This window comes from Poromitra crassiceps, assembly GCF_964638095.1.
Source record: "Poromitra crassiceps genome assembly, chromosome: 8".
Lineage (NCBI taxonomy): Eukaryota > Metazoa > Chordata > Actinopteri > Beryciformes > Melamphaidae > Poromitra > Poromitra crassiceps.
In genome coordinates this window covers 6651469-6677270 of record NC_139629.1, presented here as the reverse complement: position 1 = coordinate 6677270, position 25802 = coordinate 6651469, and the positions used below count along the sequence as shown (strand labels likewise).

The 25802-nt window shown below is 44.2% G+C and overlaps 1 protein-coding gene across 1 annotated transcript in view; it reads left to right on the top strand.

The window, feature by feature from the left end:
• Positions 1–25746, top strand: part of adcy5 (adenylate cyclase 5) — a gene marked incomplete at both ends in the record, with an annotated part of 169361 nt that extends 143615 nt beyond the window's left edge. The window contains 11 exons of the mRNA XM_083642258.1: positions 1395–1539; positions 4404–4501; positions 5216–5303; positions 10432–10548; positions 10749–10907; positions 14595–14770; positions 18839–18971; positions 19565–19828; positions 20525–20729; positions 21823–21947; positions 25618–25746. Of these exons, the coding sequence (XP_083498384.1) occupies positions 1395–1539; positions 4404–4501; positions 5216–5303; positions 10432–10548; positions 10749–10907; positions 14595–14770; positions 18839–18971; positions 19565–19828; positions 20525–20729; positions 21823–21947; positions 25618–25746 (1639 nt within the window). The remainder of the gene's footprint in view (positions 1–1394; positions 1540–4403; positions 4502–5215; positions 5304–10431; positions 10549–10748; positions 10908–14594; positions 14771–18838; positions 18972–19564; positions 19829–20524; positions 20730–21822; positions 21948–25617) is intronic.
• Positions 25747–25802: the final 56 nt, after the last annotated feature.

The following is a 25802-nucleotide window of genomic DNA, read 5'->3' as shown; positions in this document are numbered from 1 at the left end:
TTAAATGTGAATATTTTCCAGTTTCTTTACTGCTCTATGACAGTAAACTATAATATCTTTGGGTTGTGGACAAAACAAGACATTAGAGGATGTCATCTTGAGCTTTGGGAAAAACACTGATCGACATTTTTTCACCATTTTCTGACATTTTATAGACCAAACAACTAATCGATTAATCGAGAAAATAATCGACAGATGAATCGATAATGAAAATAATCGTTAGTTGCAGCCCTAATCCGGACCGCACTATAACTGATTCTCTGAAAGCCAATGACTCCTGGTTTGAGACCCAGGACTTCTCTGTTGACTAGAGACCCATACCTGTCACTGCATCAGGTGCCAGGCTATAGATCAATCCATACAAGATCAGATCAGTATTTGTATGAACAAGTCCATGTCGCTGCTGTCTTCTCTGGTGTCATTTTGAAAGACATTACTGAGCAGCTTCTTCCTGCCTGGTACAATTTTTTTTAAAGATTCATACTGTGTGTGTACACACACCTGTTCCCAAAAATCATGATTTTAGACCTGTTGTTTTAACATGAACTGTCATGAAATGTTCGGGTTAGGGTTATATAAATAGAGACATTTTATTTGGGTTGCCAAATCAATTTGACAGACATTTCCATAGACTTTTATTTAAAATAAGTATATTGTTTTTCTGATCAGAGGGGAAAATGAGGGCCTGTTAACTTCGCCTAAATGCTTAAAAGTTCAAATGTGGGTCCCCAGAAAAGACGTAGAGGATCCTAAAGCCTAGTTTGTCCTTTTTCTAATCCTTTTTCCAGGTGCTATGGATGGTTTAAAAAGTCATGTGACATTTGTTTTTATGAAACCTGCGCATACCTAACCTTGGACTATAGAGAGGCAAAGTGAACGTCATTTCCTGCTTCAGCACTGTACCAGTGATTTTCTTCCGCAATTTATTTTCCCATATACATTTCGTGAAATGCTTATAAAAATAGTTTTACTTGATCAAACCAAACGGTTCAGCTATCTTTAGAATTCAGGAGAGACCATAGAACATTTAACTCTGTCCAAAACTAAAAAAAGAAAAAAAAAATGTCTTTAAACCCGCATTTTTTTAATGTTTTTGGTCCGAGTAAAATGTTATGCGGTCTCTCCTGTTTCTAAATATATCTGTACCGTTTGGTTTGAACAAGTAAAACTATTTTTATACGCATTTTACAAAATGGGAAAAATAAATGTCTCTGGTACAGTGCTGAAGCAGGAAGTGACGTTCCACTTTGGTTCTTAATATCACTGACTGCACCTACTTGCACTGTTTAGTTTGCTGTTGCTCCTGCCTTGTGAAAATGGTATTAACAGCAAACTTCCCTCTGAGAGGTAAACAAGCGGTCTCATCTTGTGTTATCTAGACATTTCATTTTCAGAAACACGCAGGACAACCTCAACCCAGAGGACGAGGTGGACGAGTTCCTGGGCCGGGCCATCGACGCGCGCAGCATCGACCGCCTGCGCTCCGAGCACGTCAAGAAGTTCCTGCTCACCTTCCGAGAGCCCGACCTAGAGAAGAAGGCAAGCGTGCGCGCACGCGCACACGCACACACACGCACACACACACACACACACACACACACACACACACTAAGGTGACCAGACGTCCCCGATTTTCGGGGACAGTCCCCGTTTTTGGTGACCTGTCCCCGGCTGGAGCTGTCCCTGAAAATGAACTGGCGTCTGCGGCCGATATGACTCTAGCTCTAGCAGGCTCATTCTTAAATCTTGAGTGAAGATACTTATAGGGTGTGAAACTGTAAGACCTACAGCATCCATTGGGACCAACAATGAAAAACCGGCATATGGTCAATTTCAAAGGGGACCCCTGACCTCTCACCTCAATATAGGTATCTGAATGAAAATGGATTCTATGGCCATGTTCACATTACAGGCAAATCCGATTTGCTGCTAAAGTCATTAATCATCATTATCTTGATTGGTTTCCCAAATCTGATTTGGGAGTGTGTCCGCACTGCCACAGATCTGATTTGGGCAAGTGTTCAAGTCGGATCTGTGTGTCCAGACCTCCATATGTGGTTTGGGACAAGTGACACAAATCAGACTTGGAGTGTCCAGACTCATAAAACCAATCTGGATAGAATCATTAATAGGTCATTAAAGTTCACAAATCAGATTTGGCCTCCTAGTCTGAACATGGCCTACCCACGAGTCTACCCTTTACAGACGTGCCCACTGGCCAACCATTCAAGCAAAAAGGTTGCGGGAGGCTTACGGGCAGGTTAAAAGCATAATAGGCATCACATGTCTATGTTTGGATCCAGGCATCCAACAAGTGTTTACATGTTTTGCTGTTTCCTGCTCTTCCAGGAAAACATTGAAAAAGCACTTACAGACAGATGTGGCCGACATGATGGAAGCGCCTGGGACGGGTTGAAAGATTGACTGTTTATTTTCATCTGCATTTTGTTTTTGGGCTTCTTTATTCCATTTGCTCTCTGTATTCCATTCTATGTACCGGAAGATGTAACTGAAAAGTGTAAGCTAAATTAGTCAGCCCCCAGAAGAATCATGGTCTGTCTGTCGGTGTGTTTTTGTTTTTGTTTTGTATGTTTGTTTATTTTTCTGTTGTGCTATTGTGGGGAGGGGAGGGAGGTGGGATATGTATGGGATGTTTGTATTGTAATTTGTATAAATGTCTAAATGTGACGTTTGAAAACAAAACAATAAATACAATGTTGGGAAAAAGAAAAAGCACTTACAGAAGGACTCGGAAATTACTTTTTGAGATCTGAGGCTTTTCATAAAACATCCGGCGCTGTAGCTTCAGAAGGCCAGGCCAATGCTGCTGGAACACATTGACATTTTGTAAAGGGGCACAGTGAAGTGTGTGTGTGTGTGTGTGTGTGTGTGTGTGTGTGTGTGTGTGTGTGTGTGTGTGTGTGTGTGTGTGTGTGTGTGTGTGTGTGTGTGTGTGTGTGTGTGTGTGTGTGTGTGTGTGTGTGTGTGTGTTTTCATTTGAGAAATCTGGTCATCTTAACACACACACACGCAAACAAACAAACACACACACACACTTCACTGTGCCAAAATAGGACCAAATAATTGACCATGGCAAGCAATTTCTCCGGTGCAAAAAGCCTCTCCCCTGTTCTCTCTCCACAGTCCTTTGGGCGAGTCAATCAAAGCCAGAGAGAGAAAGAGAGAGAGAGCGATGGCTACCACAGTCAACAGGAAGTAAACAGCTTGAGAAGTGAAAGGACAGGCGGGGAGGCAGGGTGGAGGCAGAGTGGAGGCAGGGTTAGAGTGGAGATTAGGGGCGAAAGCGGGCAGGAAAAAGAGGAGAGAGTTGAGACCCGTTCTCAACTTTCAATCACTCTTCTCTTCTTGACCCCACGCTCTCAACCTGTCCGATAATGGAGGACAGCACACTGCCTGCCCAACAACAACTTAAGGTGTCGTGGTGAAGCCAGGGACACGCTCTCTCTCTCTCTCTCTCTCTCTCTCTCTCTCCTCCCCCCCTCCTCTCTCTCTCTCCCCCCCCCCCCTCTCTCTCTCCCCCTCCTCTCTCTCTCCTCCCCCCTCCTCTCTCTCTCTCTCTCTCTCTCTCCCTGTCCTCTCTCTCTCTCCCCCTCCTTCTCTCTCTCTCTCCCCCCCTCCTCTCTCTCTCTCTCTCCCCCTCCTCTCTCTCTCTCCTCCCCCCTCCTCCTCTCTCTCTCTCTCTCTCCCCCCTCCTCTCTCTCCCCCCCTCCTCTCTCTCTCTCCTCCCCCCCTCCTCTCTCTCTCTCTCTCTCCTCCCCCCCTCCTCTCTCTCTCTCTCTCCTCCCCCCTCCTCCTCTGTCTCTCTCTCTCCCCCTCCTCTCTCTCTCTCCTCCCCCCCCTCCTCTCTCTCTCTCTCTCCTCCCCCCTCCTCCTCTCTCTCTCCCTCCTCCCTCTCTCTCCTCCCCCCCTCCTCTCTCTCTCTCTCTCTCCTCCCTCCCTCCTCTCTCTCTCTCTCTCCCCCTCCTCTCTCTCTCTCTCCTCCCCCCTCCTCCTCTCTCTCTCTCTCTCTCTCCCTCCTCCTCTCTCTCTCTCTCTCTCCTCCCCCCTCCTCCTCTCTCTCTCTCCCCCTCCTCCTCTCTCTCTCTGTCATGGTAGTGCTACAGAGTGCGTACTTAGAGCGCATGTTGTTGTTGTGACTAAAGACAATTTCTGTATAATTTATTTTATTTTATTTCAGTTAATTTTGTAAGTACACAGTATCATTTCAGTTATTTAATTTTTCTAAAGTCTAGTTTTTATTTATTTATTTTATTTCCGTTGAATAAAATGTTTCTCCCCCCACCCCACACACACCTAGTTTTTAGTTTAGTTTTAGTTACAGTAACTATAATAACCTTGGCTCAAACCTCCTTCTGTTCTGTTCTGTCCTCCCCCTCCTGCAGTATTCCAAGCAGGTGGACTCCAGGTTCGGGGACTATGTGGCCTGCGTCTCTCTCGTCTTTCTGTTCATCTGCTTCATCCAGATCGTCGTCGTACCACAGTGAGTCCTCACCTCAAAGCACTCCAGCCTGTTCTCTCAGACAAGAACTTAGCACTGGTCCTAGGGTAAAAAAAGGACATATCAAAGCATGCGCGTCCTCCACCAAACTGCGTCCCTCTTACCAGCTCTACTGGCACTATGACTCCCCACAGGCTCTCCTGTCAATATTGCCCTTCACTCACAGTAGGCGTCAAGGACGTGGACAGCAAAATCATCCACATGTCCCCACAGATCATTCGCTCCATTGCTTCACACTAACACTTTAGCACAGGGGTTCTCATCCTTTTGTAACTTAAGGCCCACTTCTGATTGTTAAAACAGTCCCGAGGACCACCTTCCCAGATAAATGAAAGAGAGAGGAAAAAAAGTCAATGAAAGTATGCATTTTAATTGGAAGTTTTTGATCTATGGATTTCTTGAGGACATTTAGATGTAAAAAATAAATAAATAACTAGCTGTAATCACACTTTTTGATTTTATTTTTATTAATATATGTGGCAATACCACTGCCTTCGTGGCCCACTACATGGTGCTCTGAGGCCCACCAGTGGGCCACGACCCAGTGGTTGAGAATAGCTGCTTTAGCATACACTTTAAGTGAGGCAGAAAGCACACGCATTCATGCATGTACACACACACACACACACACACACACACACACACACACACACACACACACACACATTCATCTTCCTCTCTCTTTGTCTTCCGCAGCTCCAGTCTGATGATCGGCTTCTTCATCCTCTGCCTGCTCGTCCTGATGGCCGTCATGTTCGTCTCAGCTGTCTACTCGTGTTTCGGGGTGAGTGATCTCCTACGCTTTGCATGCATGGACTCACCCAATAACCTGCATCCTCCTCCCAGATGTCAGACGAGAAACTTCGGTCACCGAAATATCTTCAGAAATGTAATCAAGACCGGAAAAGGGAGACCTTAAGGACGTGTAAATGTCATCAAAATCACATCGAAAATCTTTTGTGTTGATCATAATTCACAATATGCTGAAAAATACAGCTTGAAGCTTGTAAACCTTTCTCCCAAAATGACAGAGCTAATCACGGATGCAGGATTTTTGTGGTCTTGCTGGTTATGGTATTTTCTCTCTCAATTGTCGTTCACATTTCAAGTCAAGATGTCAAGTCAAGAAACTTTATTGTCATTGTACTGCCGTGCAAGACAACAATGCAATGAAATAATTACGATGGCGCTCCCTGAGTAGAAACGATATAAAAGAGCAATTATATCAATATAAAATAATTAGAGCAATCTCACTATCATAAGGTGGAGGGGTTCCGCGCAGTGCGGAACGCCGTGAGAATGTTCAGAATGCTTAACTGCGCGCATGCGCCGCAAGAAGCTAGAAATGAGCACGCAGTGTGTTTGTTTGGGTGTATTTGTGTGTGTTTGTTTGGGTGTATTTGTGTGTGTCTGTGTTTATTTGGGTGTGTTTGTTTGTGTGTATTTGTGTGTGTTTGTTTGTGTGTATTTGGGTGTGTTTGTTTGTGTGTATTTGGGTGTGTTTGTTTGGGTGTATTTGTGTGTGTGTGTGGGGGGGGGATGTCAGGCCATATTCAATGATTTGACCGCTTTGGGGAAGAAGCTGTTTTTCAGTCATGTATTGTCCTGTATCGCCTCCAGAGGGCAGCAGTTGGAAGAGGTGATGGCAGGGTGAGTGGGGTCACGGGTGATGCTGGTGGCCCTGCCCTGGTAGATGTCCTCGCCTGCCAGTAGCTGTATCCCAATGATGTTTTGGGCTGTCTTGATGACCCTCTGCAGAGCTATCCGTTCCTTCCTGGTGCAGCTGCCAGCTGGCATACCATGCTGTGATACCGTATGTCAGGATCCTCTCCACTGCGCACCGGTAAAAGTTGACAAGAAGGTTCTGGGGGCAGTCTGGCTCTCCTCAGCCTCCTCAGGAAGTAGAGGCGTTGTTGTGCCTTCCCAATGACAGTGGCAGTGTATATGGCCCAGGGGAAGTCCTGAGTGATGGAATTGAAAACTTATGGCCGCGCCATCAATGAACACTGGGCCGAGATCTGTTCATCTCGTCCACTACAATCTCTTTTAGGGTGGGTATTAGCAAGGACCTCACTGTTAGGATGATGTCATCATTCCTACTATGATGTCATAGATCACTGATGATGTCACAGATGGATGATGTCATGATTCATAAGTGTCTTAAGTCATGCCTCTCGGATGGTCTCACTGATGATGTCATAACACAAGGTGATGTCATATTCGGGACCTATAAAGGTTTGCTCTGCAAGTCCTCTGCAGTTGTTCATAGACTAACCTCACGGCAACCTTCTGCAACAGTTCCCATCTTCGAACCTTGCAGACTCAGCTTTCAAGTGCTACAGCGTTCCTAGTTATCGAGACTTCAGTTACCAAGTGGGTCTTGGGCATTAAGTATCCGCACGTAAATCCACCAGTCTCACAGCAACCCTAACACTCACAATACTATACGTATCACGATACATGGGTCACGATACACTTGTATCACGATACCTTATGATACGATGCATATTGCGATATATTGCACCCTTTTTTGACCCAAGATCTACTTTTCAAGTAGCCAGCCTCCCGAGATCTACCAGTCCAGTTTCAACATCGCAAACGCACACACATCGTTTCCAGCCTGCAGTAACTAACCTCACAACACTTTCTCGTTGTCCCACAACCACTTGATATTAGGGCTGTGAATCTTCACTGGCCTCACGATTCGATTCGATTACGATTCAGAGGGATATGATTCGATTCAATTACGATTATCGATGCATCTCGATGCATGTTAAATCGATACATCACTTTTTTTCCTCAATACATGATTTTTTTTTTCTCACTTTCTTTTTTCTCACTGTGTGGCTACTTTTAAAATAAAAGTGCATTTGGAATTGCATTGTATTATGATCCATAATTAAAATAAACAACTGCATGTACTTCCATTATATTTTATTTGATTATTTATTTATTTTTATTTATTTATTTATTTACTATAATTTTTTTATAATCGATTTTTCACGCTATCGACCTGGGGTCAGTCCACGGTCGACCAGTAGACCGCAATCGACTGGTTGGGCACCCCTGCTCTACTGTATATCATTGAAAATGTAAATATAGAGCTGAAAATACAACTTGATTCTACCACCCGGCTAGTGTAATAATATGGGCATCACATTATTTGTTATCATTATTGGCAGCCTATTTCCTTACTGCGTGTTGAAGCGGCTGCTTACAGTCATGCTATATGTAGTTCTAATGTAAGTTCAGTCAGGAAGACTATAATCTGCACTTTACACTTCCTCAGTTCACTTCTTATTTCTCCACACTTTCAAATCTGCTCACATGCTCAAACTTCCGGGCTTCAATTGAATAATCAGCTGTTTGCAGCCTGGTCTCTATTATCCAATAGCATGGCGTCACATCACCTCTCATCCCACACACCTCCATTGTAAGCCTATCACATTGCTTTTCACCCCTCATTGTAAGCCTATCACATGGCTGTTGTCCTATTAAATATGCTTGTTTCCATTCAGCCTCCCAACCTTGCTGCTAACAGTCTCACACCCTCCACCTCCTCTTCTCCACCCAGTCTTCACAGACCCATCAGATTCTTCAGTCTGAAGAGTCTCATCAGTCTCAGAAGGAGAGGCATCACCATCACCACCACCAGTATCTAGACTCTACAGGGGGATCTATCTGGCTGCTGCTCATGGCTGATGCAGCTCTATCTCAATATCTCCCTGTGGTGTCTAAGCACCAAAGACTATTAACAATACCTCATTCTCATCATATTCTCTGTAATTCATCATTCATTTACTATTGTAATAAATATTATTTTATTAATTATCTGGTATCTAGTCTCTCCTGATTGAAGTTCCATTTTATAATCTGTGATGGCCTGTACGCCTTGCCACATACATCTGGGTTCATTGTTGTTGCAATTTCCCTCGATCCTGAGTTTGTACCGGTAGTTGTGTTTTGCTGCTTCAGTAGCGAACACTCATCCCATGATGCGTTTGAGCTCATAGAATGAAGTTCGCTGCCAAACTGTAATTCTCTGGATATTGGCAAACCATCCTCCTATCTATAGCTCTACTAAACCATATCCTCCTATCTATAGCTCTACTAAACCATCCTCCTATCTATAGCTCTACTAAACCATCCTCCTATCTATAGCTCTACTAAACCATATCCTCCTATCTATAGCTCTACTAAACCATCCTCCTATCTATAGCTCTACTAAACCATCCTCCTATCTATAGCTCTACTAAACCATCCTCCTATCTATAGCTCTACTAAACCATCCTCCTATCTATAGCTCTACTAAATCACAGCCCCTCCCCTCCAGACAGGTTGTGACACAGATTTATTTATCTGTGAATTGCGCATTTATCATGGGTCTGACAACATGACAACATGCTGCGCTAACAGCAGGAGTAGCGTATGCCTGGGAGGCTGCATTGATTTTGCCAGGCGTGTGTGTGTGTGTGTGACGTATGTATTCCAATTCGTGCGGACATGTGTGTAGCTACGGGTAAAGTATGAGTCGGTCAGGACTGCAGTCAGTAGCCTTCGATAGACGGACAGTTAGTAATTGCCTCGCTCTATTTGCTGTAAACCCTGACCCGTTTTCAAACGTCTTCTTTTTTAAATCATGAAATATGGTTTTTCTTCCACTGAATTGCCTGAAAATAATATAAAAGGTTCCACTACGCTCTTTGCAAATCAAGTTAATTTGAACTATAGAGAGGCAAAGTGACCGCCTACTTCCTGCTTCAGCACTGTACCAGAGATTTTCATCCGCCATTTATTTTCCATTAGACATTTTGTAAAATGCTTATAAAAATAGATTTACTTGTTCAAACCAAACGGTTCAGATATATTTTAGAAACAGGAGAGACCACATAACATTTAACTCGGACCAAAACGTTAAAAGAAATTGCGGATTTAAAGAAAAAAAAACAATGTCGTTTTTTAAGTTTTGGTCAGAGTGAAATCGTCTGAAATGGTCTGCATCTATGGTCTCTCCCGATTCTAAATATAGCTGAACCGTTTGGTTTGACGAAGTAAAACTATTTTTTACAAGCATTTTACAAAATGTCTATGGGAAAATAAATGGCGGATAAAAACCTCTGGTGCAGTGCTGAAGCAGGAAGTGACGTTCACTTTGTCTCTCTACACTTTCATGATGGTATGAGTCAGACTCAGGACTGCAGCCAGTAGCCTTCGATAGAGAGACAGTAGCAATTGCCTCGTTCTATTTTTATTCTATTTTTGAAAGAAATGTGAGGACAATTTGAGACATCAGCAGGAGCGATGACGTCCAAAACCACAGCGTCCCCCCACGATTCTTTTCTCCATTCACTTCCTGCTCTTCTTGACTGTGGCTAATGACAAGCCCCGAGGAAAGTAAAAGGTTAAAGGATTGTCATTGTGTGTTTGACTGTTGAGTCATCATGGCTTTGTGCAGAACTAGAAGGAGACACACATGACACGCACTTGCAGTCCATTCATCATGAAGTGAACTTGGAGCTCTTCAGTGTGCCACCTACTTTCTTTCTTCTCTTGTGGAGTGGACCTCTTAATGCTCTCTAGGCTATTTTGAGGGGTGAGAACCAGACAGGAAGTCACATGACCTGACCACCTTTACCGGAGAAACAAAACAACACATGACCACACGTTGTCCTGAACTTTGATTATTAGATTCAATCTTTAATATGAAAACTTCATAAACATGTGGATGACAATTACTGTATACTTGCTGGACAATATTTGGACATTCAAAACAAATATTTGTCCATCTTTATTTTATTTGGAAAAGAAGTTATCAGGGCCAAAAGGGCGTGAGTGCACTTACTCTCTCTCTCTTCCCTCTCTCTCTCTTCCCTCCCTCTATCTCTCTCCCTCCTTTCCTCTCCGTCTTGTAGTTTTTCCCGGTCCCTCTGCAGACCCTGTCCAAGAAGATAGTCCAGTCCAGACTCAACAGCACCCTGGTGGGCGTCTTCACCATCGTCATGGTCTTTCTTTCTGCTTTCATCAACATCGTAAGTTCTTCCTCAAATCAAATCAAGCCACTAACGAGAGTCCCCAGAGAGTAAGGGCTCGTTTTGCTTCATGGCTCGTTACGTTACGGCTCTTTTCTTCCACGACCAAACACAAACAAGGTGAAGGAGAGCATGATATTGTACACCTCTTTGACGGGATAATAATGCTGATAAATAATAAGAATCCTTGACCCCCTCAGTTCACCTGCAGCACCCGTGACCTGCACACGTGCATCAGCTCAGAGCTCAACATCAGCCTGGACAGTGTGAGCGCCTGTCACCTCGCCCTCCTCAACCTGACCCTGGACACCCAGCACAGCCACTGTGGAGACCACTCGTCCATCTGCAGCTTTCCTGAGGTAGGGCCTGTGTGTGTCCGTGCTTATTCGCGTGCGTCATTTTCTCATTCCAAATAACCTCCACGCCTTATTTTAGAGCAGCAGAAAGTTTCTTTCAGCAATATGCGCATTTGGAGGTAGGAAACAAAAGCATGCAAGTCAATGGGAGGAGGCGAAGATATGCAATTTTACTGTAGTTGGCTCAAATTCAGGCGAAGAGGCATTGAAATATTTCAACTCAAGCAAGAAATTCGCCTGATGCAGTAAAGTGAATCGGTTACAAGCAGCACTCTATCCCAGTGCCTCGTATTTACAGCAGGAGACATTTTCATTGTGTACTGTATTTGTGACGACGGGGCAGTTTTGTTTGGTCACATTGAGACCAAAAACTGCAGTTTCTCGAATGGCCACATGAGGCTGGCTCCAAAAGGGAGTCGTTTCCTCATTCACCCCCAGGTTAAAATGCCTGACTTTGCAGCATAAATAAACGTGTTTACAGCCTGGTTCAAAAAATGGTTTTGGTCTCTATTTGGTCATCTTTTCTGACAACTGTACGCACGGTGAACTTTTATATAACTCGCACATTTAGTGTAAAATAGATGCGGGAAAAAAGTCTGTTTTGGGCGTGATTGACAGGTCACCTGTCGAATGATCACGCAGCTCGCCGGAGCAATAGCAGGCGGCCCTGGTATCACATCAGCTGTCCTAACCAAGATGGCTGAACCAAGTCCACAAACCAATGGGTGATGTCACACTCACTCTGTCCATCTCTTTTGACAGTCTATGATTGACCAACACTGACCAAAGATATCTATTCAAAAAGTCTGTAAGCCAGCTTCCCCAGATGAGACGAGCTGATAATGGATATATATATAATATATATGTAAGGGATAATGTATTGTGAGCCGGTGATTACTGGCGAAATAATGACCGACAGGTGATTGATTGAGCCCGACGCGCAGCGGAGGGTTTAATCATTCACCTGAAGGTCATTATTTCCAGTAATCACCGGCTCACTATACATTATCCCGCTTAGAACACGGCCTACAACTAAATTATTTCAGTAATCTGACAAAAATAATTATTCAAATAGATTTTTTAATAGCGTTTTCAACGACAAAGCGGTTTCATTCGTAATTGGCACACAAGACACCACAGCTGCAACTGGTTGGCCTAATTAGTAGTGTCTGCAGACAAAATACTCTTATCAACTGATTAATCCAGGTGTGGCAGAGCAGCGGTCGGTTGTCGAGAAATAATGACCGGTGAATCTTGTTGATTGACCAATCAGAATCGAGTATTCAAGAGAGCCGTGTTCTAAGTAAGGGATAATGTATACTGAGCCGGTGATTACTGGGGAAATAATGACCGACAGGTGAATGATTTAGCCCGACGCGCAGCGGAGGGCTTAATATTCACCTGAAGGTCATTATTTCCAGTAATCACCGGCTCAGTATACATTATCCCGCTTAGAACACGGCCTACAACTAAATCATTCAATAATCTGACAAAAATAATTATTCAAATAGATTTTTTAACACATTGACTGCCAGCCGTTTTTTTCTTGCTGTAGGTAGCTTCTGCCAAGCCGTTTTTTGAGGATTGTGGCTCATTTTACAAGAGCCGAGGATTATTTTCTGCTTGGAGTTTGTGAACATACAATATCTCAAAAGTACTAATAGAATGTGTACTTTCTCTGTCTAAAAGAGTTAGTTTGTAGAGTTAGTAGTTATGTAAGCATTAGCAGTTGAATACAGCATGGTTTTAGCGTCAGAAAAAATATTCAGAGATAAACGGCTTTTTGTGAAATTCGATAGAACTGTCACTTTAACCATTCATTTTTGGCTCTCTCTCTCTCTCTCTCTCTCCCTCCCCCTCTCGCTCTCTCTCTCTCTCTCTCTCTCTCTCTCTCTCCCTTCCCCTCGCTCTCCCTCCCTCTCTCTCTCTCTCTCTCTCTCCCTCCCTCTCGCTCTCCCTCCCTCTCTCTCTCTCTCCCTCCCTCTCGGGAGGGAGACGCACTAGGTTTAATCCTAGTGAGAGGGGGAGAGGGAGAGAGAGAGAGAGAGAGAGAGGGAGGGAGGGAGAGAGAGAGAGCGAGAGAGAGAGAGAGAGAGAGAGGGAGAGAGCGAGAGGCAGAGTTGCTTCAACTCCTCCCTCTTCTTGGCTGCAGCGGCCGTCACAGTCTCAGTGCTTTTGCTGCTGTCCTGTGCCTGTCTGCACGGCTGCTGTTTGAGGAAGTCGGCATGGACTCGCTTGCTTCTTGGAGTTTTGGTTGAGAGAAGCTTTTGCGATTCTGGTCATATTTATGCTGCGTGTTTCAAAGTGTGTTCCACCTGTAATGTATTATGTAAATTTGCAATCCCGCATCGCCAGCAATCAGCGCGAAAATGAAAGCGCCTTCGCCAATCCACCTTCATGAGAATGGCTTCAGTCACACTGCTTTTTGCTTGCCTTCCTCCTTCCTTGTCGCCACTTAGTGGGTCGGTGGAATGGGTTGTACACGTTGTACACGTCCAATACCTATATAAGAGATGTAAAAGGCTTAGATGCACAACCTACCGTCAAAAAAAAAAAATCGATTTTTTTGACGAGTACACTCGTCGCTGGCAGTTAACAGCTGGATTGTGTTTGACGAGTACACTCGTCGCTGGCAATCAAGGTGTTAATAGCGTTTTCAACACAAAGCGGTTTCATTCGTAATTGGCACACAAGACACCACAGCTGCAACTGGTTGGCCTAATTAGTAGTGTCTGCAGACAAAATGCTCTTACCAACTGATTAATCCAGGTGTGGCAGAGCAGCGGTCGGTTGTCGAGAAATAATGACCGGTGAATATTGTTGATTGACCAATCAGAATCGAGTATTCGAGAGAGCCGTGTTCTAAACACATATATACATGCACACGCGCACGCGCGCGCGCACACACACACACACACACACACACACACACACACACACACACACACACTCACTTCCTGCCTGAGCAATGGACAAAGTAAAGCTGTAAGCACAGCCTCCAGTAACTTAGTGCTTTTCTAAAACCACAATAACAAGACCACAAATGTTCAATAGATATTTATAATTAATCACTTTTAATTAATTTTTCAACCAAGCAATGTAGTTATTGTAGTTCTCTAGAGTAGCTAAACAAAGCAGTTGCTAAGCAACACATAAGCAGAGGAATGAGTGATGATTTTTGGTTGGTTAGAGAGCAGTGTTTCCCAACCTGTGTAGTGGGCTGTGGCCCTCTGGTGGCCCGTGGAGATATTGCAAGTGGGCCGCCAAATCCTCACACTAAAAAAAAAAAAAAAAAAAAAAAAACTTGCTGATGGACAGCTCCTTGAAAACTGTAACTGAAAATTCTGCAACATGTTTCATGTTAATGGGGGCAGAGGTGGGCCGCGAAACATTTTGAGATTTTCAAGTGGGCCCTGAATTGGAAAAGGTTGGGAACCGCTGGGTTAGAGCGTCAATATTGATGTGTGCATTCAGCGAGGACTAGGCTATTTAGAACACCTTTGGATATGACTCAGCCAGTCAAAACGGAGGACCAGAACTATCATTTATCTCATTTACATCTTCACAACCACAAACAAAAGGAATGTAACTTTACTAATATCCTTTCCTTCCATGTATCTCTCTCTCGCCCCCCTTCCCTCTCTCTCATCCCTCTCTATCTCTCCCCCCCTCTCTCTCTCCCTCCCTCAGTACTTCTCATGCTGCGTGCTGCTCAGCCTACTGGCTTGCTCAGTCTTTCTGCAGGTGAGCAGCATTGGTAAGCTGTTCCTCATGCTGTTCATAGAGCTGCTCTACCTGCTGGTCATGGAGGTGCCCATGGTCGGCCTCTTCGACAACCAGGACCTGCTGGTCATGGCCAACGGCATGTGAGTCACTTCACTACTACTGTAGCCTTAAAGGAAAACTATCTGTGCCACTTTTCAACCAGCTTTGTATCATTACAATGTTGCAGTTGAACAATGTTTACCTCCATGTTCCCTCCATGTTCCTGAGAGCTCCACGTTCATCTGCTGGCAGAAGCTCTGGAGAATCTCATCGAGAGCGCTCGTTAATGCTGGTCAAAGCGATTGTCCGTGGATGCGCGCATACAGAAATGATTAAATACAATCTGTAGCTCGAATAGTAGCCATACGAGCTGGTGCAGCCAAAGAGTATTGGCAAGAGACGAAGCCCTGGTGCTGCCGCCATTTTGGCCCGGAAAACGCCTCCTTCCGCCAATGGGACAAGAGCACAGAACCATGACAGCCAATCAGAGGTAGTCTCCTGGCCAAAATGGCAGATTATCTGTGTGCTGATGTTGCAAGGGAACAGCACGGCCTATTCTTTGGCGCAGCTTCCAGATCTGCTCTACTTCCTCGTACCAGTGACGTCACTGGCACGAGGAAGTAGAGCAGACCCTGAAGCCACGCTGGACCCTAGAGACAGAGAGAACATAATAAAACTGCTGTTTTCCCACACTATATCCCGAGTTTTGATAGAGAGCTTATTGAAAAGTGGTATTAAGTTATATTTTAACTACTACTGTAACCTGTGTGTGTGTATTTAGGCAACGCTCAGATTGTGTGTCCAGACACTCTAACTTGACTCTCTCCTCTGTCCCTCCCCTCACAGCGAGCCCATCAATGGAACAAGGTGAGAGCGATGGGGACTTTTATCCCCGCAGAGACTTAAATCATCATCTCCACCATCTGATTAAGCTAACGCGGCTCCACCATCTGATTAAGCTAACGCGGCGTCATTATCACTCTACTGGCACAAGTGTCACTGTAATGACCCTGCTGGCAGCAGATGCTTCGGCTGATGAGCCAAGATGTAGTGGGTGGCTTGTATCTGTGTCACAGTGTCACTGCACCCTACATACATCTTGTATCTGTGTCACAGTGTCACTGCACCCTACATACTAGTGATGGGAATTACGGCTCTTTGAAGGGAGCCAGATCTTATGGCTCCGTTCCTTTCCGAGAGCTGTTCAAAATAGCGGCTCCTCGTTCCTTTTTTTCTTTTTTTTTTAGGGGGCGGGCAATACTGTTTATCTGTGAAATCATTGGATAATGATATGGTACGATTTGGATCAGATTTGATCTACCACCACTATTTCATTTTGCATCTGTGGACTGCAGCAGCATTAAATTACACAGTAGGCCTAGTTCCAGACCTAATGTCAATGATCTGCATTGTAAACTTTACACAAGGTGACACCATATCCATCTGCGCTTAGTCAGTGAATTTACGTCTATGAAATGTGTTGTGTAAATAAAGTTGGCTTTCCTTGAATGCAATTCATGCAACACTTTCGCCGCCCAGAAAGTCGGCAGATGCACTCTGCGGCGTAGCCCGTTTTGATATTAAGCTGAGTCCGCCCACCATGCGCCGGTAGCAATTAACGAGCGCACCTATCCTCCCTGCTCAGCGGACTAGCAGAGGGAGGGAGGTCTAACCTGTGTGTGTGGTGGGGGAGCGGCAGGCAGTGAAATTTGGGCACAACATTAAAATGAACGGCAGGACTCGGTTCCCTTCGTTCATAGCAAAGAGCCGTTCAATAGACTCGGATCGTTTGCGAACGTCACATCACTACTACATACATCTTGTATCTGTGTCACAGTGTCACTGCACCCTACATGCATCTTGCAGCGGCTTACTTGGCCATGTTTTAAATGAATTGGTAGTTTTGCTCTGGCGGGAGTAGCATAATGTGTCCCTCTCTGTCCCTCTTGTTTCGCTGCCTCCTCCACTTGTGCTTTGGGGGCTGGAGAGTCTGCCGGTCACTGTATCTGGGGGCCCCCGCTTCCCCCCTCCCGCACTCCCCACTCCCACCCAACCTCCCTATCAACTAACCCCCCTACACACACACACACACACACACACACACACACACACACACACACACACACACACACACACACACACACACATGCATATCCCGACCAGGGTGGGAATTACACACAGGCCATGGCCTCTGTTCCCCTCCCTGATATCCCTAAAGCCACTTTGGCAGTGCCCTGTTACCAGCCTGCTACTGTCTGTTGCTTTAATTAAAATCATCAGTGGTGTCAGTTTAATGTAGCCTGCTGTCCTAGGCAAAGGATGTGTCATTGGCTCATTTTAACACACATTTCAGAAAAATATCACTTCACGATGTCAATGGAGAAATGGCCTTTGTACCCTGGCATGTGGCCCTAAAAGAAATTGCGACACCGAAGGCTAAATGGCCACGCCCCTAAAATGACAAAATTCCCACCCTGACCCCGACACAATAGCACTTTGACGAGCCTATACATTACATAGAGCCTATACATTACATAGGTAAACATACATAACAGAAACACAACACATATACATTACATAGGTAAACATACATAACAGAAACACAACACATATACGTTACATAGGTAAACATACATAACAGAAACACAACATATATACATTACATAGGTAAACATACATAACAGAAACACAACATATATACATTACATAGGTAAACATACATAACAGAAACACAACATATATACATTACATAGGTAAACATACATAACAGAAACACAACATATATACATTACATAGGTAAACATACATAACAGAAACACAACATATATACATTACATAGGTAAACATACATAACAGAAACACAACATATATACATTACATAGGTAAACATACATAACAGAAACACAACATATATACATTACATAGGTAAACATACATAACAGAAACACAACATATATACATTACATAGGTAAACATACATAACAGAAACACAACATATATACATTACATAGGTAAACATACATAACAGAAACACAACACATATACATTACATAGGTAAACATACATAACAGAAACACAACATATATACATTACATAGGTAAACATACATAACAGAAACACAACACATATACATTACATAGGTAAACATACATAACAGAAACACAACATATATACATTACATAGGTAAACATACATAACAGAAACACAACATATATACATTACATAGGTAAACATACATAACAGAAACACAACATATATACATTACATAGGTAAACATACATAACAGAAACACAACACATATACATTACATAGGTAAACATACATAACAGAAACACAACATATATACATTACATAGGTAAACATACATAACAGAAACACAACATATATACATTACATAGGTAAACATACATAACAGAAACACAACACATATACATTACATAGGTAAACATACATAACAGAAACACAACATATATACATTACATAGGTAAACATACATAACAGAAACACAACATATATACATTACATAGGTAAACATACATAACAGAAACACAACATATATACATTACATAGGTAAACATACATAACAGAAACACAACACATATACATTACATAGGTAAACATACATAACAGAAACACAACATATATACATTACATAGGTAAACCTACATAACAGAAACACAACATATATACATTACATAGGTAAACATACATAACAGAAACACAACATATATACATTACATAGGTAAACATACATAACAGAAACACAACACATATACATTACATAGGTAAACATACATAACAGAAACACAACATATATACATTACATAGGTAAACATACATAACAGAAACACAACATATATACATTACATAGGTAAACATACATAACAGAAACACAACACATATACATTACATAGGTAAACATACATAACAGAAACACAACATATCAGTATTAATACCTCTTACACTTTTGTAATGAGAACCTCCCCCCAAATGTCTGCATGTCTGCCCAACCACCAGACTCTGTCTCTGTTTTCTGATGTTCTGTATACGTATGTTTTGTGTGTTTTGTATGTTTGTTTTGTTGGTCTTTGGCTTATTTGTACTGTTAAACAAAAAGATCATGTAGCATAATGTACACTGCTCATGAATGTGTGTATGCTGCCCCTCAGCTGTGTGGTGGACTCCAAGGTCCCTCTGAAGATCATGACCCCGGTGGTCATCACCATCTTCATCCTCGCCCTCTACCTTCACGCACAGCAGGTGGAGTCCACCGCCAGGCTCGACTTCCTCTGGAAGCTGCAGGTGTGTGTGTGTGTGTGTGTGTGTGCGTGTGTGTGTGCGTGTGTGTGTGGTGTTGCTTTATGCTTTTTGCTTTTCAGCAAAAAAAACACTCATTACTAGTCTTAAAGGGGCATGAAGAAAACTGACCGTTATCGACTTATATTGGCAACCGATAGAATATCTCTTCCTGAACAATCTCTGGCAGACTCTCTCCCAACCCTTGAACCCTCCATTGAGTTATGGTAGTAAGTGGACACCGGAAATAAACTAGAATCTTTCAATACAGATGAGTGATTAGAGCAGAGATCAAACAGAAACGCTGAGTGAAGAGGTAATATATCACAATGCCATATTCATAATATTGCCTTGTCATTCGCTTTTTGGCACATGGCCTCGATCACTGAGCAAGTGAAACTGCCAGTAGGTGTCTTGAAATCCCAACAGTCGGGGAGTTGTTGTTCTGCAAAATGAGTTTTGACCGCCTGAAAGTAATGGTTGAGTCAGTGGCATTGATCAACCCCCATATCTGATAGTCATGTTGTGCTCCTTGGCGGTACTCACTTCTCCTGTAAGTAGTCTTAACGGGCCCGCCTTGTCCTCTGCTGCCCCACCAGGCCACAGAGGAGAAGGAGGAGATGGAGGAGCTGCAGGCCTACAACCGCCGCCTGCTCCACAACATCCTGCCCAAAGACGTGGCCGCCCACTTCCTGCAGCGCGAGCGCCGCAACGACGAGCTCTACTACCAGTCGTGCGAGTGCGTCGCCGTCATGTTCGCCTCCATCAGCAACTTCTCCGAGTTCTACGTGGAGCTGGAGGCCAACAACGAGGGCGTCGAGTGCCTCCGCCTGCTCAACGAGATCATCGCCGACTTCGACGAGGTGGGACGTGAACGCCTGTGTCTGCAAGTGTGTGTGTGTATGCGTGAATCAGGGGTTCCTAAAGTGGGGTTGGGTGCTCCACAGGGTTCCGTAAAGGGGTCCCGCGCATTCCTTACTTTACTACGTAAAATGAGGATTAGTTTAATTTCACTATCGTTTCATGCACTTGGAAGCTACTGTAACACAAAGAGAACATTTAGTGATGGTTTCACTGTCACCTTATCATGTCCTGTAGTGATTGAAGCTTTCCTGGGCGTCCGGGTAGTGCAGCGGTAGATTCCTTGCCTACCAACACGAGGGTCGCAGGTTCGAGTCCCTGTGTTACAGTACCTCTGGCTTGGTTGGGCGACTATACAGGCACAATTGGCCGTGTCTGCGGGTGGGAAGCCGGAGGTATGTGTTCTGGTCGCTGCACTAGTGCCTCCTATGGTCTGTTTGGGGGCAGGGGAGTTGGGGGGGAATAGCGTGATCCTCTCACACGCTACGTCCTGACGGTGAAACTCCTCACTGTCAGGTGAAAAGAAACGGCTGGATATGTATCAGATGCACATGTATCAGATAGTCTCCCCAGATTGGCAGAGGGGGTGGAGCAACGACTGGGACAGCAGGGGGAAAAGAGGTGGGGGAATCTGTTGAGAAATTCTCTTTTTGAAAAATTGAATTTAAGCTTTACTCTCTTTTCCCTGCCACGGTCAGATCATCAGTGAAGACCAGTTCCGCCAGTTGGAGAAGATCAAGACCATCGGCTCCACCTACATGGTTGCCTCCGGCCTCAACGACTCCACCTACGACAAGACGGGCCGCTCGCACATCCGTGCGCTGGCCGACTACGCCATGAGGCTGATGGACCAGATGAAGTACATCAACGAACACTCCTTCAACAACTTCAAGATGAAGATAGGTGAGGGACAGAGGAGCTTGGTTGATCGGCAGTTGTGTGCAAACATAGATGGAGATGTTGTGGGATTGATATTGACGTCTTATCAATCTCAATAGAGAAAGAAATAGAGGAGGAACTACCCTGTATGTTCTTGTTCATTTGCTGAAGTGGAACTAAAGAGTTAATTTCCAAAATGCTATTCATCCATTTGGGGGTTAAAAACATTTCAAATAAAAAACTTTACCTGGACATACATCATTCAATTTCTCTAAAATATAACTATATTACTTATTGTAAAACTAGATAAGTGTCATCACTTTGCCTACTATCTTTTAAAAAGTACCATAAATTGTTTACATTTTGTGCTACAATATGAATCATTTTCTAAGAGTAGGTGTTATCTTATTTTGGAGTTGATCTTAGCATGTCTGTTTTCCTGAGTTAGAGTCCAGCAGGCACATTCATGGTGCAGTACTTTGTTTCGTATTACAGTACACCGAGTACAGTATATATTCTTTCAGAGGCTGTCGCAGACTTATTTTTAAAGCTAGAGTGAAGATATTGATGATATTATGAAACTAGAAGAGCTAAGGAATCTATTGACCATGCCATTCTATCTTGTCAGGAAGGGGACGAACTAATGTTCCAAAGTCAGGCTAAATTTTGTCAAGGAGAAAGAAGCAAAAACTTGCGTGGCCATTTTCAAAGGGGTCCTTTGACCTCTCACCTCAGGTGTCTGAATGAGAACGGGTTCTCACCAGTCTCCCATTTACAGACATGCCCAATAATCCCATGCAGGTTTTTTTGCATGCAGTATACATGCATTATTTTCGCCTATTGTATTTGAATATTTCTGCATACTGGGGTCCCTAAACAGTCTTGGAATTGCATGAATTGGGTATGACTGGAAAGCTGATTGTGGATCGGCACTCAGGATCCATAACACCTGCACGATTTTTCATTGCTGTTGCCAGCCCGCACTGTCGCTACTAGTGCACCCCCACTAAATTCAGATCCAGCCCTAAGTCATTTTGTTCTGGGACCGAGCCTGTTTGCACATCTCTCTAGGTCTTAACATAGGTCCGGTGGTGGTTCTGTTTGCACATCTCTCTAGGTCTTAACATAGGTCCGGTGGTGGCCGGGGTGATCGGGGCCCGGAAACCCCAGTACGACATCTGGGGGAACACGGTGAACGTGGCCAGCCGCATGGACAGCACCGGTGTACCAGAGAGGATCCAGGTAAGACGCAGCGCCCACTGCTGGGCTGGAGTAGTGTAGTGGCTGTTTTTCCCAAGCCACTTCAATGCCAGTATAGGGCAAAGACGAAGTCCAACGCATATCAAGACACTCACAGTTTCTTTCAGGGCCGCTGGAAGTCATTTTAAGCAGGGGGTGCTGGGAGGAAGGGACTCTCGGTGGGGCCCGCAAGGGCCCCACCGAAAAAAATTTGGGCGTTTTTTTTTTACATTTTTTTGCCATATTTAGAGGAATATCTCATTTTAAATCAACATTAGGATACTGTTGTGATGTAATTATTCAGTATTTTCTCCTTTTCTCACTCATTCAGAGCAAAGAGGGAGATATGATAATGCTCTATATCTCCCTATTTGCTCTGAATACACCAGTTAACATGACACAGACTTAACATGATAGAAATATTATCAGCAAACTTAATGACTAGACTAATTATTCTGATCTGAATGGCATATATCAAGAAACATTGACTCCTCTCTTTGCTGTATAGTGGGAGGTGCATTTTTGAGTAGGCTATTAAAATAGCATGTCAAGTTCACATTTCTTTATTGCCAGATTAAACAATTCGTATTGGTTGTTGGTTGGTTCAACACAACATGTGCGTGCATGCGCGCTTCTTCTTCTCTAGCCTACAAGCATGTAACTTCCTTGATTGTTATTGATAATTCTATTTAAATAGGCTACATTTTCATTTCCCGAAACATTCTTAAACAAGAAAGGAACATAGTGCACTGCAAAATATTTTTAATTACCGGTACATTTGTAAAAAAAAAAAAAAAAAAAAAAAAATTTTTTTTTTTTTTGGGGAAAAAATCTAGGGGGTGCTGCAGCACCTGCAGCACCCCTACTTCCCGCGGGCCTGGTTTCTTTCAGCGTAGAGGCATAGGTGATGGAGATTTATTTCAGGTTTATTTAACAGGGACAATGCACATTAATAAACATACAATGTAAATGCACCAGAGTTCACCAGAAGGCTATTTTACATCTGCTGTACCTGGACTTATTATTATTTTATTGTTGGCCTCCAGTAGAGTAACTTATTGCATCATTCATAGTTGAAAAAAGTCATTGTTTATCTTGTACTGGCTCTCACTGCCCCCTTCAGTTCAGCCTCTGTCTGAAACGCTCTGTTTTAGGTCCTGTCCCTGAACCCCCACCCTCCGGGAAATACTCCAGGAGGGCAGCACGAGGAGTTTTTGTGTTTGCAAACCTCTGCCCAGAAAGCTAGCGCTGTAGAAGCAAGACTATCTGTCTGTCTATCTATCTAGATAGATAACGATAGATAGATAGATAGATAGATAGATAGATAGATAGATAGATGCCTAAACCTAACCTCCCCCAGACCCTAACCCTAACGTCGGCATAGCGGGCGGACCCGGGGCGTAACGTTACGGCGGCCGCGGTACGTGATGCCCTGCTCGGCCAGCCGCCGAAGGAAATGTCCCGGCACAGCCCGGGCCGAGCGGAGCTGTAGATAGCTAGGGGGATGTTGATATATCAATTGATAGCCTTGCTTGTTACGCCCAAGTCACGTTTGTTATCGATGGTCAAATTCGTTTTGACAATCCCTTGCTCGTTTATATACGGTAATTGTTTTACAGCTCCCCGCCCTGCCCGGGGAGCTTCACACTATTGTCATCACATTCAAGCCACAACACAACAGCTAATGTAGCTAGTTAGCTAACTTCCCAAATGCTTGTGACTATAAGTGTGCCTCTCCTAGCAAAGGCTACACGGACCAAACCAAAATGAGGACTTGGAGAAGTCAGCAAGTTGGACTAACGTTACAAGTTCTGAAAATGTGTGCCTTCGTCATTCATCGGTTGTTCATATCTATGAAAGGCAGCTGTGCTGCTAGGCTAATAGCAAGTGCTAACGTTACCCAGCCGGCGGTAAGTAACGTTAGCGCTTCCTAGCTGCTAGGTACAACCGATGCTGGAATGAGACGCATATTTTCAGAACTTACCACTTCAGTCCTACATCCTGGCTCACTTCCAAGTCGTCTCCTTGTTTTTGCGGTCTGCAATCCGTTATTCCATGAGACTACAGTTGTAGACAGCCAGGTTGGAGAGCGCCTGGTGATGCAGGTTAGATTGACAATTCGACAGTGTACTGGAGCAGTCAGAACAGGGAAGGGAGGGGCAGGGGGGACGGGTGAAGGCTATGGCGCGGGCGCACTGCCGGCCCGGGCTAGGCTTGGCATCACCATGGTAACATACCTGACGTCACTAGAACTATGTTCTCGCACAAATCCATGTGCTCTCGTCTACGAGACTTCATGGGGGGGGGGGGGGGGTTCATGGGGGTAACATTAAAACACTTTCACCTATTTATTTGAAGCTTAGCCCATGTTTAATATGACCATCCAAGATTGTAACAACATTATATATGATACAAAATTAAGAAATGCATAATATGGCCCCTTTAAGAGGTCACCCTGACCGTATGTGATCAATGAAATGGGGATGTGATGAATAAAATGAAAAACCTGCGTGCTCCCTCCCTCATCTGTACTCAAATGAAACAAAAATATACCTTAATATACCTTTAATTATTAAAATTGACATATTTTGCTATGCATGGGTTTCAATCTGGCGTAGGTACTACAGTACTGTTGCATATATTGTCATCTTTGAATTCGGCTCAGTCTAATTTGGTCTAAAATGAACTTTTGATATGACAAGTTGGTTGCAAGTGGGTAGAATATGTTAATCACAAGGAGTATATTGGTTTTGCTCCATCAGGTGTGAAATCATGAAAGCTTAATAACTCAAAACTGCTCCAAACACGGGACCGACCGTCTCATTTATCTCCTCTCGCTCTCATCTGTCTTCATTCACCGTCTGAAAAGCCAATAATAGGCTACAAACGCAGTAGAGGCTGCTCACACAAAACTAACATGAACACAGGAGCGCTGTTGAGAATGGTGGTCTAGTGCCATTAACAGCTGAATGTGTTTCATCTAGTGCACTCCACTCACTGTAACCTCCCTCTCTCCTGCAGGTAACCTCAGACCTGTACCAGTATCTAGTGCACTCCACTCACTGTAAACCTCTCTCTCTCCTGCAGGTAACCACAGACCTGTACCAGTATCTAGTGCACTCTACTCACTGTAACCTCCCTCTCTCCTGCAGGTAACCACAGACCTGTACCAGTATCTAGTGCACTCCACTCACTGTAACCTCCCTCTCTCCTGCAGGTAACCACAGACCTGTACCAGTATCTAGTGCACTCCACTCACTGTAACCTCCCTCTCTCCTGCAGGTAACCTCAGACCTGTACCAGTATCTAGTGCACTCCACTCACTGTAACCTCCCTCTCTCCTGCAGGTAACCACAGACCTGTACCAGTATCTAGTGCACTCTACTCACTGTAAACCTCCCTCTCTCCTGCAGGTAACCACAGACCTGTACCAGTATCTAGTGCACTCCACTCACTGTAACCTCCCTCTCTCCTGCAGGTAACCTCAGACCTGTACCAGTATCTAGTGCACTCTACTCACTGTAACCTCCCTCTCTCCTGCAGGTAACCACAGACCTGTACCAGTATCTAGTGCACTCCACTCCCTGTAACCTCCCTCTCTCCTGCAGGTAACCTCAGACCTGTACCAGTATCTAGTGCACTCCACTCACTGTAACTTCCCTCTCTCCTGCAGGTAACCTCAGACCTGTACCAGGTGCTGAGCTCCTATAACTACACACTCGAATACAGAGGCCTTGTCACAGTCAAGGGCAAAGGAGAGATGGGGACCTATTTCCTCACCGGGGGACCGCCCAGCAGTTAACACCCACTGAGACACACAGACACTGGCGAGAAGGCGCCTTGCGACGCGAGGAGGCG